This window comes from Solenopsis invicta, chromosome 16 (assembly GCF_016802725.1).
Source record: "Solenopsis invicta isolate M01_SB chromosome 16, UNIL_Sinv_3.0, whole genome shotgun sequence".
In the NCBI taxonomy this organism is placed as follows: Eukaryota; Metazoa; Arthropoda; class Insecta; order Hymenoptera; family Formicidae; genus Solenopsis; species Solenopsis invicta.
The window spans coordinates 18838796-18852895 of record NC_052679.1 but is presented as its reverse complement, the minus strand read 5'-3'; the positions used below and the strand labels follow the sequence as shown (position 1 = coordinate 18852895).

At 37.1% G+C, this 14100-nt stretch overlaps 1 protein-coding gene across 3 annotated transcripts; it reads left to right on the top strand.

Moving 5' to 3' along the window:
- Positions 1–3733: 3733 nt before the first annotated feature.
- LOC105193132 (poly [ADP-ribose] polymerase tankyrase) lies at positions 3734–12745 on the top strand. Of its 3 annotated transcripts, none has more exons than XM_011157478.3 (12): positions 3734–4143; positions 6170–6372; positions 6505–6797; positions 6975–7228; positions 7332–7665; positions 7779–7909; positions 7984–8212; positions 8367–8752; positions 9011–9442; positions 9588–10120; positions 10197–10546; positions 10735–12745. In XM_011157478.3, the coding sequence occupies exons 1-12, from the start codon at positions 3930–3932 to the stop codon at positions 10973–10975; spliced, it is 3600 nt and encodes a 1199-aa protein (XP_011155780.1). In that variant the 5' UTR covers positions 3734–3929; the 3' UTR covers positions 10976–12745. The 3 variants fall into 3 exon arrangements, with proteins under 3 accessions (XP_011155780.1, XP_011155779.1, XP_011155778.1); XM_011157477.3 differs by having other exon boundaries at positions 6472–6797; positions 7788–7909; XM_011157476.3 differs by having other exon boundaries at positions 3735–4143; positions 6472–6797.
- The last annotated feature ends 1355 nt before the right edge of the window (positions 12746–14100 follow it).

Sequence of the window (14100 nt, the reverse complement as noted above, 5' to 3'; positions counted from 1 at the left end):
GCTTAAATGTCCTGTGATTGTTTTGATTGTTAAAAAAAATTATTTCTAGATCTATAACTAAATTTTTACTTCAGCAAAACTATTCTTCCCGCGTATGAATAATGTATAGCAATAACTATGTACGAATAAAAATGTATGAATAGTACATGACAATATAAAATGTAAAACTATCTTACATTTGTAATTCACAGGTATGACTTTTTAGTGATTATTCACCTTAGTACTTAGCATTTGGTACAGATGAAATTAACACACTAACGTGTGTAAAGGTGATTCCGACATTTCGTCTATGCTTAGAATATGTAACATGAAATAAAATAAGGCATGCAACACAGAACAAAATCATAGATAGCACTAAATTAATTTGAAGGGATAGGAAGTATGGTAATCGATATGATGAGCAATGTATTTCTAATTAAGATTTCAGTAATAGAAAAATATGTTCTTATTTTGTAATGTACATATAAACTGCGTTGTCACATTAAACCTTTAAGTATATTGAAGTTCATTGCTTGTATACTTATATTGTTAAAGCAAACTAAATTTTTACAAATTTACAGTTAACTTAGAGAAACTTTTATCAATATCCAATGATTCAAAAATTTTTCTCTTTCAATTATCTTCCATTATAATAATGTGTGGTATAGATCAAATTAGATTCCATTAATAATAAAAGTTAGTCTAAAGCTTTTAAACAGAAATACAATTAATTTAAGAAATTCTTGACTAAAAAATAGATTGACAGAATTTTAGTGCGTGACATATGAAATTGAAAAAAAATTGTGATAGTTTTGCATGAAGCAATAAGAGTAACTGACACCACCGAGTTATCTCCAGCAATAATCTTTCTAAACATAAATGTAGTACCACTATAAAGATGATAATAGTACTATCTTAAAAAAACATCGTGCAAAATATTAAAGTAATTAACTTATCATATAACATCACTTTGAGATGCAAAACAGAAGTGCATTGTTTAAAAAAATAATAAAAATGTATATTTTCAATATATTTCCAAGACAATGAATCAATAAGCAGCATATTTGCATACGTTTCACTACATGATAGAAATCAATAAAAATAATTAGATCTCCAGAGTATTAAGTCTCAAGTATGAAATATTTGTATGATATTCTGTGCACAAAATGTTTATCCTTCTATCATTTTTATAGGTTTACATTTATCTCAATATTTTTCTTGCTTATATCATTTTCGTTTAGAGATTGAATAATTAACAAATGACTCACCAACAAAATCTGTTGTACAGATCTATCCAATATTTATTTCACTTCTGTAGAACACATTGTCATTGTAAAACTACCTCCAAATTTTTTCTACATTGGTCTTACTGCGTTGCGGTTTCTTCACCACAGGTGCTCCTTTGACATCATACAACTGTAACATCGAATATGCTGTAATATTATAATTAAACATTCTATATATCAATAATAAAGAGTACATTGTGATACAATTATATTAAATGTAGTAAAATTAATTTTTAAGTGCTCCTGCAAAAACAAAGATAAGAGAAATATTTTAAAATATTCAATATATATAACACACAAAACTGGTACTTATTCATTAAAAAAAAATAACGTTATTTCTCACCAAACGTAACTTCTGACCCATGTAGTCTAAAGTCTATTAATTATCAGAGATAAAAAGTAATGAGTAACACTGTTGCTCGTTTTTTTCTAAAACTTTTATATAATTTTGTAATATCGCGGCTTCTGATAGCACGGAGCACGGCTGCACAGAAGCGTACATGCCGTGTAAGTGCGTGCAAAAGCGTGTTTGTATTTCGAATGTTCAAAAGCCGCCATCTGCGATTCCTGGGTAACGGTAATGGAAAATACCAGCTTCCACCCCTATTACGTAATGAAAAACGGGAGAAAATAACAGGGGGCAAGAGACTTTAACCAATCAGAAGCCGCGAAAGATATCTGTGAACCAATCAGAAGTTACGAAAGATCTGCGGCCGTTAGAAATTCTCGCCTGGGACGTACCCAGATATTATTTTATTCCTGTTTTTTTTAACATTTGGTAAACATTATAAGAATAAAATAATACTGTATATATACATTACAAATAAAATCTCTCGATGACGTACGTCGCTATTAAAGTTTGAACTCTTCCTTCTTCGTACAGCGCCCCGCCATTCCAGGGCATGCCCGGTGGTCGTCCTCGTCTCGACGATCTCACTCGTCGTGAGATCGATCCTGCTATTGACGTTGGCGAGCTCCTTTAGTAGATGTTCCGCGATGGTGTTTACTGACGCGAATCGCATCGACATCTCGCCGATAGCGAACATCGTCGGATTCCGTTGCTGCTCCGCTTCCCAGTTGACGTCGTTCGCGATAACCAGATATCTTGGTCCACGGGGCTCTACCACGTCAAAATGAGAAAACCGATCGCGTTATACCTTCATGAGTAGCGAGTATAGTCTGTCCAAGTCTGTCTGCCTGTCTGACGCCTGAAAATCTACTATAATTAATCTACGAGATCGAGCAGCTCGTTGATGCGCGCGAGTTGGCGCGAGTGAGCTGGAGAAAATTTCAAACTTAACAGATTCACGCAGGTCAGCCAATCTAACGATGTAAACTCTGCGCAGTTTGAACTACACTACGATGTCAGGTTAGGTTAGGTTAGGTTAGACTTCGGAAAGCATATCGCTCGACTATTGGCACACCTGGCAAAGACAGCGCCGAGCGCGCGTACAATACAAAGTCAACTTCAAATCCTGTTCTAAAACGTTTTCGCCCGATTCACTGATTTGTTTTGTTGCGATTTATGCGAACGCAACCGGAACGAAACACGAATACTGAATCGTGGGGACGAATAAACAGTAGATACAAATGAATTGACTCACTGTTCGTCGCTAGTCACTCCGTGCAGGCTCGATCCAGTTCCGGTCTCAGCCGTAGTTCTCAAACATTCGAAATACAAGACGAAATACAATACTTCCTCATGACGATTCATCTTGATTCGTGTCATGGAGTATCGAAAATGAAGTAAAGTTTCGGGCGATCGTGCCATCATCCGTCATCGGATACGATTCATGTTGTGTTGCGTTCAATCATGTTTCGTATCTTCTCCATTGCATCGTATCCAGAGTTTTCGACGCATTTGAGTAACAGGAATGTTGAAAACAAAGGGTCGCGCGTTCGTGCCAAGTGTGAATCAAGACGAATCGTCGTGAGCAGGATCTTGGTACTCTATGTTCGACAGCTGCGGCCGAAATGGAGCTGGACCGAACTGGACATGGAGCGACTAGCGGCGAACGGTGAGTCAATTCATTTATATCTACTGTTTATTCGTCCCCACGTTTTATTATTTCGTGCCTTGTCTCTATTGCGTTCGCATTAATTATTGTCGGTACAGTCCGATGAGACGAATCAATCAGTTATACGAAAGGCGAAAGCCCTTAGAAATGATTAAAAGTTCGTGTACGCTTCCATACGCGCGCTCGATACTTTCTTTGTCAGGTGTACCAATAGCGACGTAAAATCTCGCCGACACCGACGGTGGCGCACTCGCATGTCTTCGAGAATACGAGGTCGGTAACGTCAAGATTCTAGTTATCTACGTGTTCCACCTGATAATCGCGAGGTTTGCTTACGGTCGCGAATCTTCCGTAGACACCTCGTCGACGGTTACGTCGCGGAAACGCGGAACGTCGCTGGTGCGGGCCAATTGCTTCCCTAGCAACCCATCCGTTCGCCCGCCCGCCCGCCCACCCGCACGTCCGTCCATCCGTTCGTCCGTCCGTCGATCCTTTCGTCCGTCCGTCTCCGTTGTGGCGTGTACGGTGCAGCGTTTACAGCCGGACGTTCGTGAGATGTGCCTGCCTGTTCGTCGTCGCAACTACGTCGCGGGGTCTCCTCCTGTCGTCGGACGGCGCGACAGCGTGAAAATGGCGGTGTGAAGAGATGGCAGGACGCAGATCGACACTGTCGAATGCGGCGGACTCGCTGCCGTGCTCGGGCGGCGGCAGCGGAGGCGGCGGCAACGACCCGCTACGCGAGCTCTTTGAGGCCTGCAAGACCGGCGATCTCGCCAAGGTGAAGGCGTTGGTCAATCCGAAGACGGTCAACGCCCGCGACACTGCCGGACGCAAGTCCACCCCCCTGCACTTTGCAGCTGGTGAGTCGAATACACGGGACTCGTTTTTTGATATCCGCTCCGCGCTCGTTCAGACTCTTATTTCCTCCTGATCGACATCCTCTTCGAATGTCAAAGTTCCTCGTAAACACGTGGACGTTGCTGGCTGAGGGAGGTTAATGAGCCAGGCCAATCGTGTTCAGCTGATCGCGTTTCGTAGAGCTGTCAAGTGGTAATTGCGTGCGATGATTTTGTCGACGTCGACTCGATGATGATTATCACGTTGAGAGCGTACATACGCACAATTTTTCTAGATAAATGTGATAGAAATTTTTACAAGATAAAAAAATAAAATTTTAGATGGATTATTGAAAGGAATTATTGACCTTTCTACAACACTCCCTTTGGAAACATCAATATTTTAGCTTCTTTTAAACTGGCATTTTATTATCTGTAAATTGTAATATTTTTTGGATTATCGTAAATGTATACCTATGGCCAATAGTTTAAACTTGATGGAAATAAATAATTTGAATCTTTATCTAAAAGGTTGCTGTCACATTAATTGTGATGAACTAATTTAGTTCAATATATCCTCATATGAGGCTGGATTGAAAAGTTTCCAACCTAACCTGACCAATAAAACATGAATTTCCAGAACAAAATCATTTATTTTTCAATATAATCTTCTAACTTAATGCACTTACTTGAACATTTTTCTGAATATTTTGGACATGAGAAAGTTTGGCATAAAAAAGTTGACCAAGCGATGAGTGTTTCATTTGTTGATCAAAAACAAGTCTGGTTTGACATTTCAAAAATATAGTTTGAACGTTTTTGTTCCCAAATTTGAAAAAAATAGCTCAGTTGGAAGAATTTTTATCAAATTCTTAAATGCAATGTGCTGTGAACTATTTTTGGATAAAAGTTTTTTTATTGAAAGTATGAAAGGTTTAAAAAATATTAAAGTAAATGTGAAGTTCGTGTGTGGTGTATTAAAAGGAGAGTATATTGAAAAATAAATTTTATTTTGCACTGAAAATTTGTGTTTTATTAGGTCATGTTAGAAACTATTCAATCCACCCTTGTATTACAAAAAATAGAAACTCTTTTAAACTTTAAAATTATTAGAATTTATTATAACTTGTCAAAATTTAATGAATTTTGATATAGGAAAATGGAATTAAAAGTAACAGAAGTAGGATAACATTTCTTATAAAAGAATGCTATGAACAAGATAAAAGCATTTAAAAAATAGAAGTTTGTAATGACCATTATAACCATTTTCTATCTTTTTTTATATCTTGTTTACAACATTTGTTAATATGGATGTTGCAATTTACTTAATATAATGTTACTTTTAATTCCAGTTACTTTAATTTCTCCTAATTATATACTTTATGGATCTTTTGTATTTTACAGGTTTTTGATCCAGAAAATAAATTGAAATAGAAATGGATTTATTTCAACTTTTTCAAATTTGTGCTTCAGATTTTTCAAATCCATACAAAAATAATATGGATGTGATATGGATATGAATACATTATAATTCAACATGATGAAGAGAGCTCATTTCATATTTTAATTTATATGAATCCAAAAATACTTTGGAACTCTAAAGCGCGAACTGAAATAAACTAAAATGAATTAAAATGAATTGCAATTTTTAATTCATTTGAATTAATTTTTGTTTGCTGGGATACATAATTATATATAAAGTGTGTAATATTATCTTATTATCAAGAACTATAAATTATATTTATTTATTTTTCAACGTAATCTAACTTAATGCACTTACTCCAACATTTTTCTAAATATTTTGGTCATAAGAAAGTTTGGCATGAAAAAGTTGACTAAGCGATGCATGCTGCATTTGTTGACATTTGATTAAAACCAAGTCTGGTTTGACATTTCAAAAATATTGTTTGAGCATTCATAAATTATTATATATTATATATCTGTATATTATAAAGGATTATAAAGGTATACATATTATAAGGGATTATATATTAAAGACTATATATTATGAAGATATTAAATACATTGCATGTTTTAAAATTTTTCATAGGATATGGTAGAAAGGATGTAGTAGAATTTCTTCTCTCTGCTGGTGCGTCGATTCAAGCACGCGACGACGGTGGTCTGCATCCGTTACACAATGCATGTTCCTTTGGACATTGCGACGTTGTGAGATTACTTTTAGAGGCAGGAGCAAGTCCAAATACGAGAGACAACTGGAACTTCACACCTTTGCATGAGGCGGCGATCAAGGTGCTTATTTTATAGCACTTATACAACTTTGTCATTAGTACTGAAGGGCTGAAGATGGAAATGGTGTCTAACTTTTTCATCTTCATTTGTACTTGACAGGGTAAAATAGACGTATGTATTACTCTGCTACAGCATGGAGCAGATGTAAACATTAGGAATACAGAAGGAAAGACTGCATTAGAAGTAGCGGATGTCTCTACAAAACCGGTACTAACGGGAGAATATAGAAAAGATGAGCTCTTAGAAGCGGCTAGATCCGGGAATGAAGAAAGATTATTACAGCTACTAAATCCTCTTAATGTCAATTGTCACGCCAGTGACGGAAGAAGGTCTACGCCGCTACATTTGGCGGCTGGATATAATAGATCTAGGGTTGTACAGATTCTTCTTCAAAATGGCGCGGATGTGCATGCCAAGGATAAAGGGTTGGTAGACGCAAATATCCAATTTATATTTTATAAAATCAATTTGTAATAAAGTTCCTTGCCTTATTTGATTCATAGTATTTGGTCTTTATTTTTTTTATTTGCTATAACTTTCAGTCAAACGGCATATCGAAATTGAATTGAAATTCATTGAAATCCTAATTGACTCGTTTACAGAGGTCTCGTACCGCTTCATAACGCTTGTTCATACGGTCACTTTGAAGTAACCGAAGCGCTTCTGAAACACGGTGCCGCCGTTAACGCTAGTGATCTCTGGACATTCACTCCGTTGCACGAAGCCGCGAGTAAGTCTAGAGCAGAGGTCTGTTCCTTACTATTGAGCGAGGGCGCGGATCCGACGCAATTAAACTGCCATAGTAAGAGCGCCATCGACGTGGCGCCGACCCTCGAATTACAAGAAAGACTAGCATGTAAGTTTTAAGCAAATCTATCGTACTTTCTATTCTTATCATTTGATTCATAAATATTTTAGTCATGCATATTCTACAATCGATGTCTAATCATAACTTACAGACGAATATAAAGGTCATTGCCTATTGGACGCCTGCAGGCAGGCAGATCTTACTAAGCTTAAAAAATATCTGTCGCAAGAAATCGTTAATTTCAAACATCCTTATACCGGTGATACACCGATGCATTGCGCAGTGGCGTCCCCATACCCGAAGCGAAAGCAAGTTATCGAGGCCTTGATTCGAAAGAATGCTGCCATGAATGAGAAAAATAAAGACTTCCTTACGCCGCTTCACGTAGCGACTGACCATTCGCATTACGATGCGATGGACATATTGCTGCGGCATAATGTGAAAGTCAACGCGCTAGATGGCTTAGGACAAACTGCGCTGCACAGGTATCTTTGTTCTGGAAAAAACCACTCGTTTCGATTTCGCCATCGTAAGAAATGAGTGAGCCAATTTTAATATTATTAGTTCATAATACGTCAATTAATTATTTCCTTACTAGGTGTGCTAGAGAGGATAATGTACAAGCTTGCAGAATACTTTTGTCGTATAATATCGACCCTTCAATAGTATCCCTTCAAGGATACACTGCGGCACAAATTTCCGCCGAGAATGTATTGAAAATATTGCAAGGTAAGTTACTTTTAATCTGATTTCACAATTTATTTTGGGGGAGAACATTTTCGTCTTTATGTTTAATTACATAGATCCACCAAATGGAACCGACGATGTGGAAGCGCAACTGTTAGAGGCGAGCAAATCGGGCGATCTTGCTGCAGTAGAAAGAATTTTGCAAGCCAATCCACATGCTGTGAATTGTCGCGATTTGGACGGGAGACACTCGACTCCGCTGCACTTTGCAGCGGGTTTTAATAGAGTGCCGGTTGTAGAGTATCTATTAGCACATGGCGCAGATGTGCATGCCAAAGACAAAGGGTAATAAAATTATATTAATGTAATAAATTTAATTATCCATTGATTACTTATTGTTAATATTTACATAATATTTATTAATCTTTCTTTAAGATATTCTATAATTCAATATTCATCTATGCATTCAATATTCTAATATTGCATATTTTTTATACAGTGGATTGGTTCCTCTCCATAACGCTTGCTCTTACGGCCATTACGAGGTTACGGAATTATTAGTAAAACACGGAGCATCTGTGAATGTTGCCGATCTATGGAAATTTACGCCGCTTCACGAAGCTGCTGCCAAAGGCAAATATGAAATAGTTCGATTACTACTGAGACACGGAGCTGATGCCACTAAAAAGAACAGAGACGGCGCGACGCCATTAGACTTGGTAAGAGATGGCGATCAAGATGTAGCGGATCTCTTACGCGGAAATAGTGCTCTTTTAGACGCGGCGAAGAAGGGCAACTTAGCCAGAGTTCAGAGACTGGTTACGCAAGACAACATCAACTGTCGAGATGCACAAGGACGCAATAGTACTCCATTACATTTAGCCGGTAATGTATCTTTTTTTTTTTTATTACATAAACATCGATAATTTCTTTTTTTTGTTCTCTTTTTTAAAAAATATGTTTTTTGAAGATATGTAAATAGCTTTTTTGTATTTTCTTTTATTTATTTTACTACAGATTTGTGAGATGTATTATTAAATGTAATTTTAGTTTGAGTTTTTACAAGTCAAATAGATTATATAGAAATATTTATATAGAAATATCAGTGTATTCTATACGTAAACTGTACTTTTCTTAATATAGCGGGATACAATAACTTGGAAGTTGCTGAATTCTTGCTTGAGCGTGGAGCCGATGTAAATGCACAAGATAAAGGCGGTCTTATTCCCCTGCATAACGCGTCGAGTTATGGTCACTTGGACATTGCAGCCTTGCTCATTAAATACAATACTGTGGTGAATGCAACTGATAAATGGGGATTCACGCCGCTGCATGAAGCTGCGCAAAAGGGTCGAACGCAACTGTGTGCCCTTCTGCTTGCTCACGGTGCCGATCCCTTTCTGAAAAATCAGGAAGGCCAGACTCCGGTGGATTTGGCCAGCGCAGATGATGTAAGATGTTTATTGCAAGATGCTATGGCTTCTCAGCAAATCGTCCCATCGGTACCATCTGGCAACATAGTGAACAGTGCTGGTAGCAATTCCATTAACAGTAGACCACCCAGTATTGTATCTGGTAAGAATTGTTTATACTTATATTTCTGTCCAGTTTGATTCAAATATAGACTAATTAAAGATTTAAAAAAAAAAAATATATATATATATATATTCAGATAATATGTTTATATACATATATTATAATGTTTATTCTTTTCGCGCAGTTCCTGTTACACCGCCACCGCCCCTCACTCAAGAAACAGTCATTATGCCATCTGGTGCAGCCATGATTCTATGCGTGCCATTGGCTCGCCCGACGTCGTGTCTGAGTCCAATGCCGCCGAGTGAGCCATGCTCCGAGAAAGAATCTAAAGATATGTGTAAAGAACACAACAATACTATCACAACCGTTGCCGGTTTTCTGCAAAGTCTTGGTTTGGAACATCTACTTGAACTATTTGAACGCGAACAAATCACTTTAGATATATTAGCAGAAATGGGTCACGAGGATTTGAAGCAAGTTGGAGTGTCGGCTTACGGTTATAGACATAAATTAATTAAAGGTATGGATAAGCTGCTCAACACAGCGGCAGGTTCCCTTTGGCAACCTTCCATAAATCCCGGGACATTGTTAGTGGATTTATTAGCAGAAGACAAAGAATTTTTGGCTGTTGAAGAGGAAATGCAAAGTACTATTAGACAACATAGGGATAACGGTCATTCCGGTGGTATCTTCTCTCGATACAACATAGTCAGAGTATGTATTTAATTTACATCAAAAGTAATGTAACATTTGACATTGGCAGTTTTGTAATTAAAAATATTTTATGCAGATTCAAAAGGTTCAGAATCGCAAGTTGTGGGAGCGTTATGCCCATAGAAGACAAGAAGTAGCTGAAGAAGTCGGCGCTGCCGCTCCTGCTTCTCCTAGTACCGGACCTAGGGGTACTTCCAGCTCTACAGTATCACAGGCGAACGAAAGAATGTTGTTCCATGGTAGTCCATTTATCAATGCTATCGTTCAGAAAGGCTTCGATGAGCGGCACGCATATATCGGCGGAATGTTCGGCGCTGGCATATATTTTGCAGAACACAGCAGCAAGAGTAATCAATACGTCTACGGTATATGTGGCGGTACTGGATGCCCCGCACATAAAGACAGAAGCTGTTACATTTGCCACAGGTAAGCGGAAGAAAATTAAATGTTTATAAGAAGTACAGATTGTTACGGCAGGTGTCTAAAAGATTAAAGGTCTATCGATAGCAGCTTTCACCATTAACATACATTAAATTTATGCACTTCTTTTTTTATTTTTAAAAGTTTAATAACTTTATTGTGTACTATTAAAATGTTTGTTTCTAATTTTTTAGACACTTACTGCTCTGTAGAGTTACGCTTGGTAAGTCGTTTCTACAATTTTCGGCAATGAAAATGGCACATGCCCCTCCCGGCCACCATAGTGTAATGGGTAGGCCGTCGCAGGGCGGTTTGGTATTCCCCGAATACGTTGTCTACAGAGGTGAACAAGCATATCCAGAATATCTTATCACGTACCAAATTGCGAGGCCTCAACAGGAAAGCGGCGGCAGCGATGGCGTTGAGGAACGGTGATCGGAAGAGCCGGGTCCTGCGGCGCGATTGCGCAGCCTCTGTTGCTGTCAGAGGTCGAGGGCATGCGGCGCATTGTCGCGGACATAAAATTTAAACTTGCTTCGAACTTGATTCGTCTAACATCAGTTCTTCCATTTTTAAACTGACTAAAATAGAATTTACAGAAAATAACAGTATGTGTGTGCGTACGTATGTGATCGAAATATGCAGAATATTTTATTCCAAAATAATATCCAGTCTTACTACAAAAAAGATGACGTTGTAATAGCTTATTTCTAGCATTTAAACGTAATATTCGAGATCAATCCAATCGTCAGATGATGAAAAGAGATACAATATTAATTATGTATATATTCATACTGATACAGTGTGCATCTCTTACATCAAATTTGATGTGTCGACTAGAGTGTGTTCCTAGGATTAGTCAGTATTAAAAGTGATCACAACATACTCGTATACATTTGTATACATATGAAAAAATTTATTTATATCAATACCTGTTTCAATTTAAAAAAAGGCAAAGATGAAAGCAAATTTTGATCTTGAAAGTATATAAAATCGAAGGGGAATGTAATTTACTCACCGTCTCTCATACATGAATATATAGTAGCTTGTAAATTAATCTATTTGATATGTTCATTATGGGTAAAGTCTGCAATGTGATGAAATATATATTTATATGTACAAACAAATGTTTTTTTTAATACGGAATGATAATATATTTACAATTATTGTAACATTTTTTGCATTATAAATATAATTTTACGGTTTTATTTTGACAACCGCAAATCAACTGAGAGAACTACATTTATGTCCGTTATATATGTTGTATTACTCTCTTCAAGTAGTACGAAGTTTTTCTATTTAGTTACAGACACAAATCTTTTGCATTTCGGACTTTACTTGCGATATGTATAAACTTATAACTTCGGTATATAAGTATTACATAATGTAAATATTTGATTAATTTACTCTCTTATAGTTCGTAAACATAATCAATGGGGTTCCTATAATTTGATAGCTTTCAAACTGTATAGTCTTTTTTTTACCAAGATGATATAATAGCTATTTTATTAACGATCTGTTTTCGAAAAAAAATGGTATCGGGATATTACGAATCGTTAAAAAGAAAAATCGTATTCCCGACGCCGAGTGACGCATTAGCTGCAAATCATCATGACAGTGATTGACTATTTATAAAGTACCAAATATAGTTGAATTAATTTGACTTCGGGATACGTAATGCTGTTTAAAGGACAACTTTTTTTAAATGCGACCTTGAAGGAAAATCTCGAAGACAATTTCTTGATCTCATTAAAACGCCGTCTTTAACGTCCTCGTTCACGACACTTTTGAAATTATTTCGTCATAGTTATAAAGAGAAAAAACTACGCAAATATATAAAATATGCATAAGAATAATACAATTGTGTGTAGATAGCGGAAAATGAACACCATTTACAGCCACAATTGCTATAGTCTTAACACTTATTCTCGGTGATGGTGATCTTTTTTTTCTGTGTTTTATGTACGATGTTCACTTTAAGCCAAGCGCTACCGATTGTCTGTGACTGTACTAGACATGGACTAGCAGCCAATGACTTCTTCGCTCTGTTGTATCTGTTCTTAAAATTGATTGCGATATTTTCATGTAAGGCAGATATGCAACAAAGCCGGAGTAATACTGAAGTGCATATACATATTACCACTGTGTTCTAATTGTAAGAGAACGAGAGACTTATAAAAAAATGATTTTCTTTAATTGTTAATATGTGAATTGTCTTCTGTTTTATTTCTTCTCCTTGTTTGAATATCTTTGGAGCTAATACACATGCGTAAGAGACACGTCTTCCTTTCTTTTTCTTTGCATTTTACAAATTTTTGCCTCTGTTGCGAGATCAGGTCTAAACACCGAATTTTATAGATCACTTCGTTTTCGACCAATTGTAAAGATCTTATTTTATCTTGCAATGCTTGCAAGATTGCCGACATGCAATCGTTCAATGAATCTCTTTAAGATACAAGTGACTGACGCGCATGTTACAGCCGTCGACAATCGCGACGTACGATTATAAAAGCAACTGTAAACAATTTAATCCTCAAGATCGTGTCTCTGCGCACGTATCTCTCCGTTTATCTGTTGCCTATACTTTTTTCTTTTTTTTTTTCAATATAGATTTTTGAGCCACGGTATCATAGCGCCGCGGCTTTACAACTACGAGTCGTTTATGACGGCTCATAACGACAGCGTCGTTATGAGCCGTCATTCATACATGTTACATCATTCGCGGAAATTTTTCGATTTTACACTATAGAAATGTACATACGTGCTCAAACACTACGAAAATGTACAATGAAACGTCGACATTGATGTGACGACAAATCCGATTATACGCTTTATTATGTGGTAGATAAATTACCGAAGCTCATGTAGTACAATTACGATACGTTCGCGAGAGAAATCGTGAACGCCCACGCTTATTACTCATATTATTGCTCCATTTCTATTCGATATTATTGAAATATTTTTTATAGCTGAGGATGAGAGGAGAGTGCTTTACGTCGCACGAAATTCGTATATCCGATATTAAATAAATAGATTGTATTTTTAGCTTTTTTCTCGCGACGAAGTTGACGAGAGGAGAGAGATTAGTCAGTCGCGGAATGCAACTCTGTGGTTAATGAATATGCGCTATTACAATTTATAATCAATGCAATACGTAATACGTCTGAGCGTGTTGCGGCAATTTGCATAAGAATATCCGATCGCGAGGCGGCACGTGTTTATAGCGTGCACCAGCTGCGAGTATCTCTCTTTTCTTTTCTTTTCTTTTTTCTTAATTACACAAGGAGCCCTTGCGGAAACCCCCGTCCCCATGATTTTTCCACGCGTTTTTTCGCGACGCTAAGCTATAAAAGGGTATCGTTCCGTGCGTTTTTTTCAGAGATATCGAGGATATCGCTCGTAGCAAAAACAAGTCCGGCTCAGCTGATATATATATATATATGATCATCCAGAATTTACAAAAATTAAATTGCGGCGACCAATTGCTGATCACTCGTGTCCGTACGCCCGTTCATGTGTACATCTTTACGAGCGGTCGCGGAAAATTACACGTATCGGAT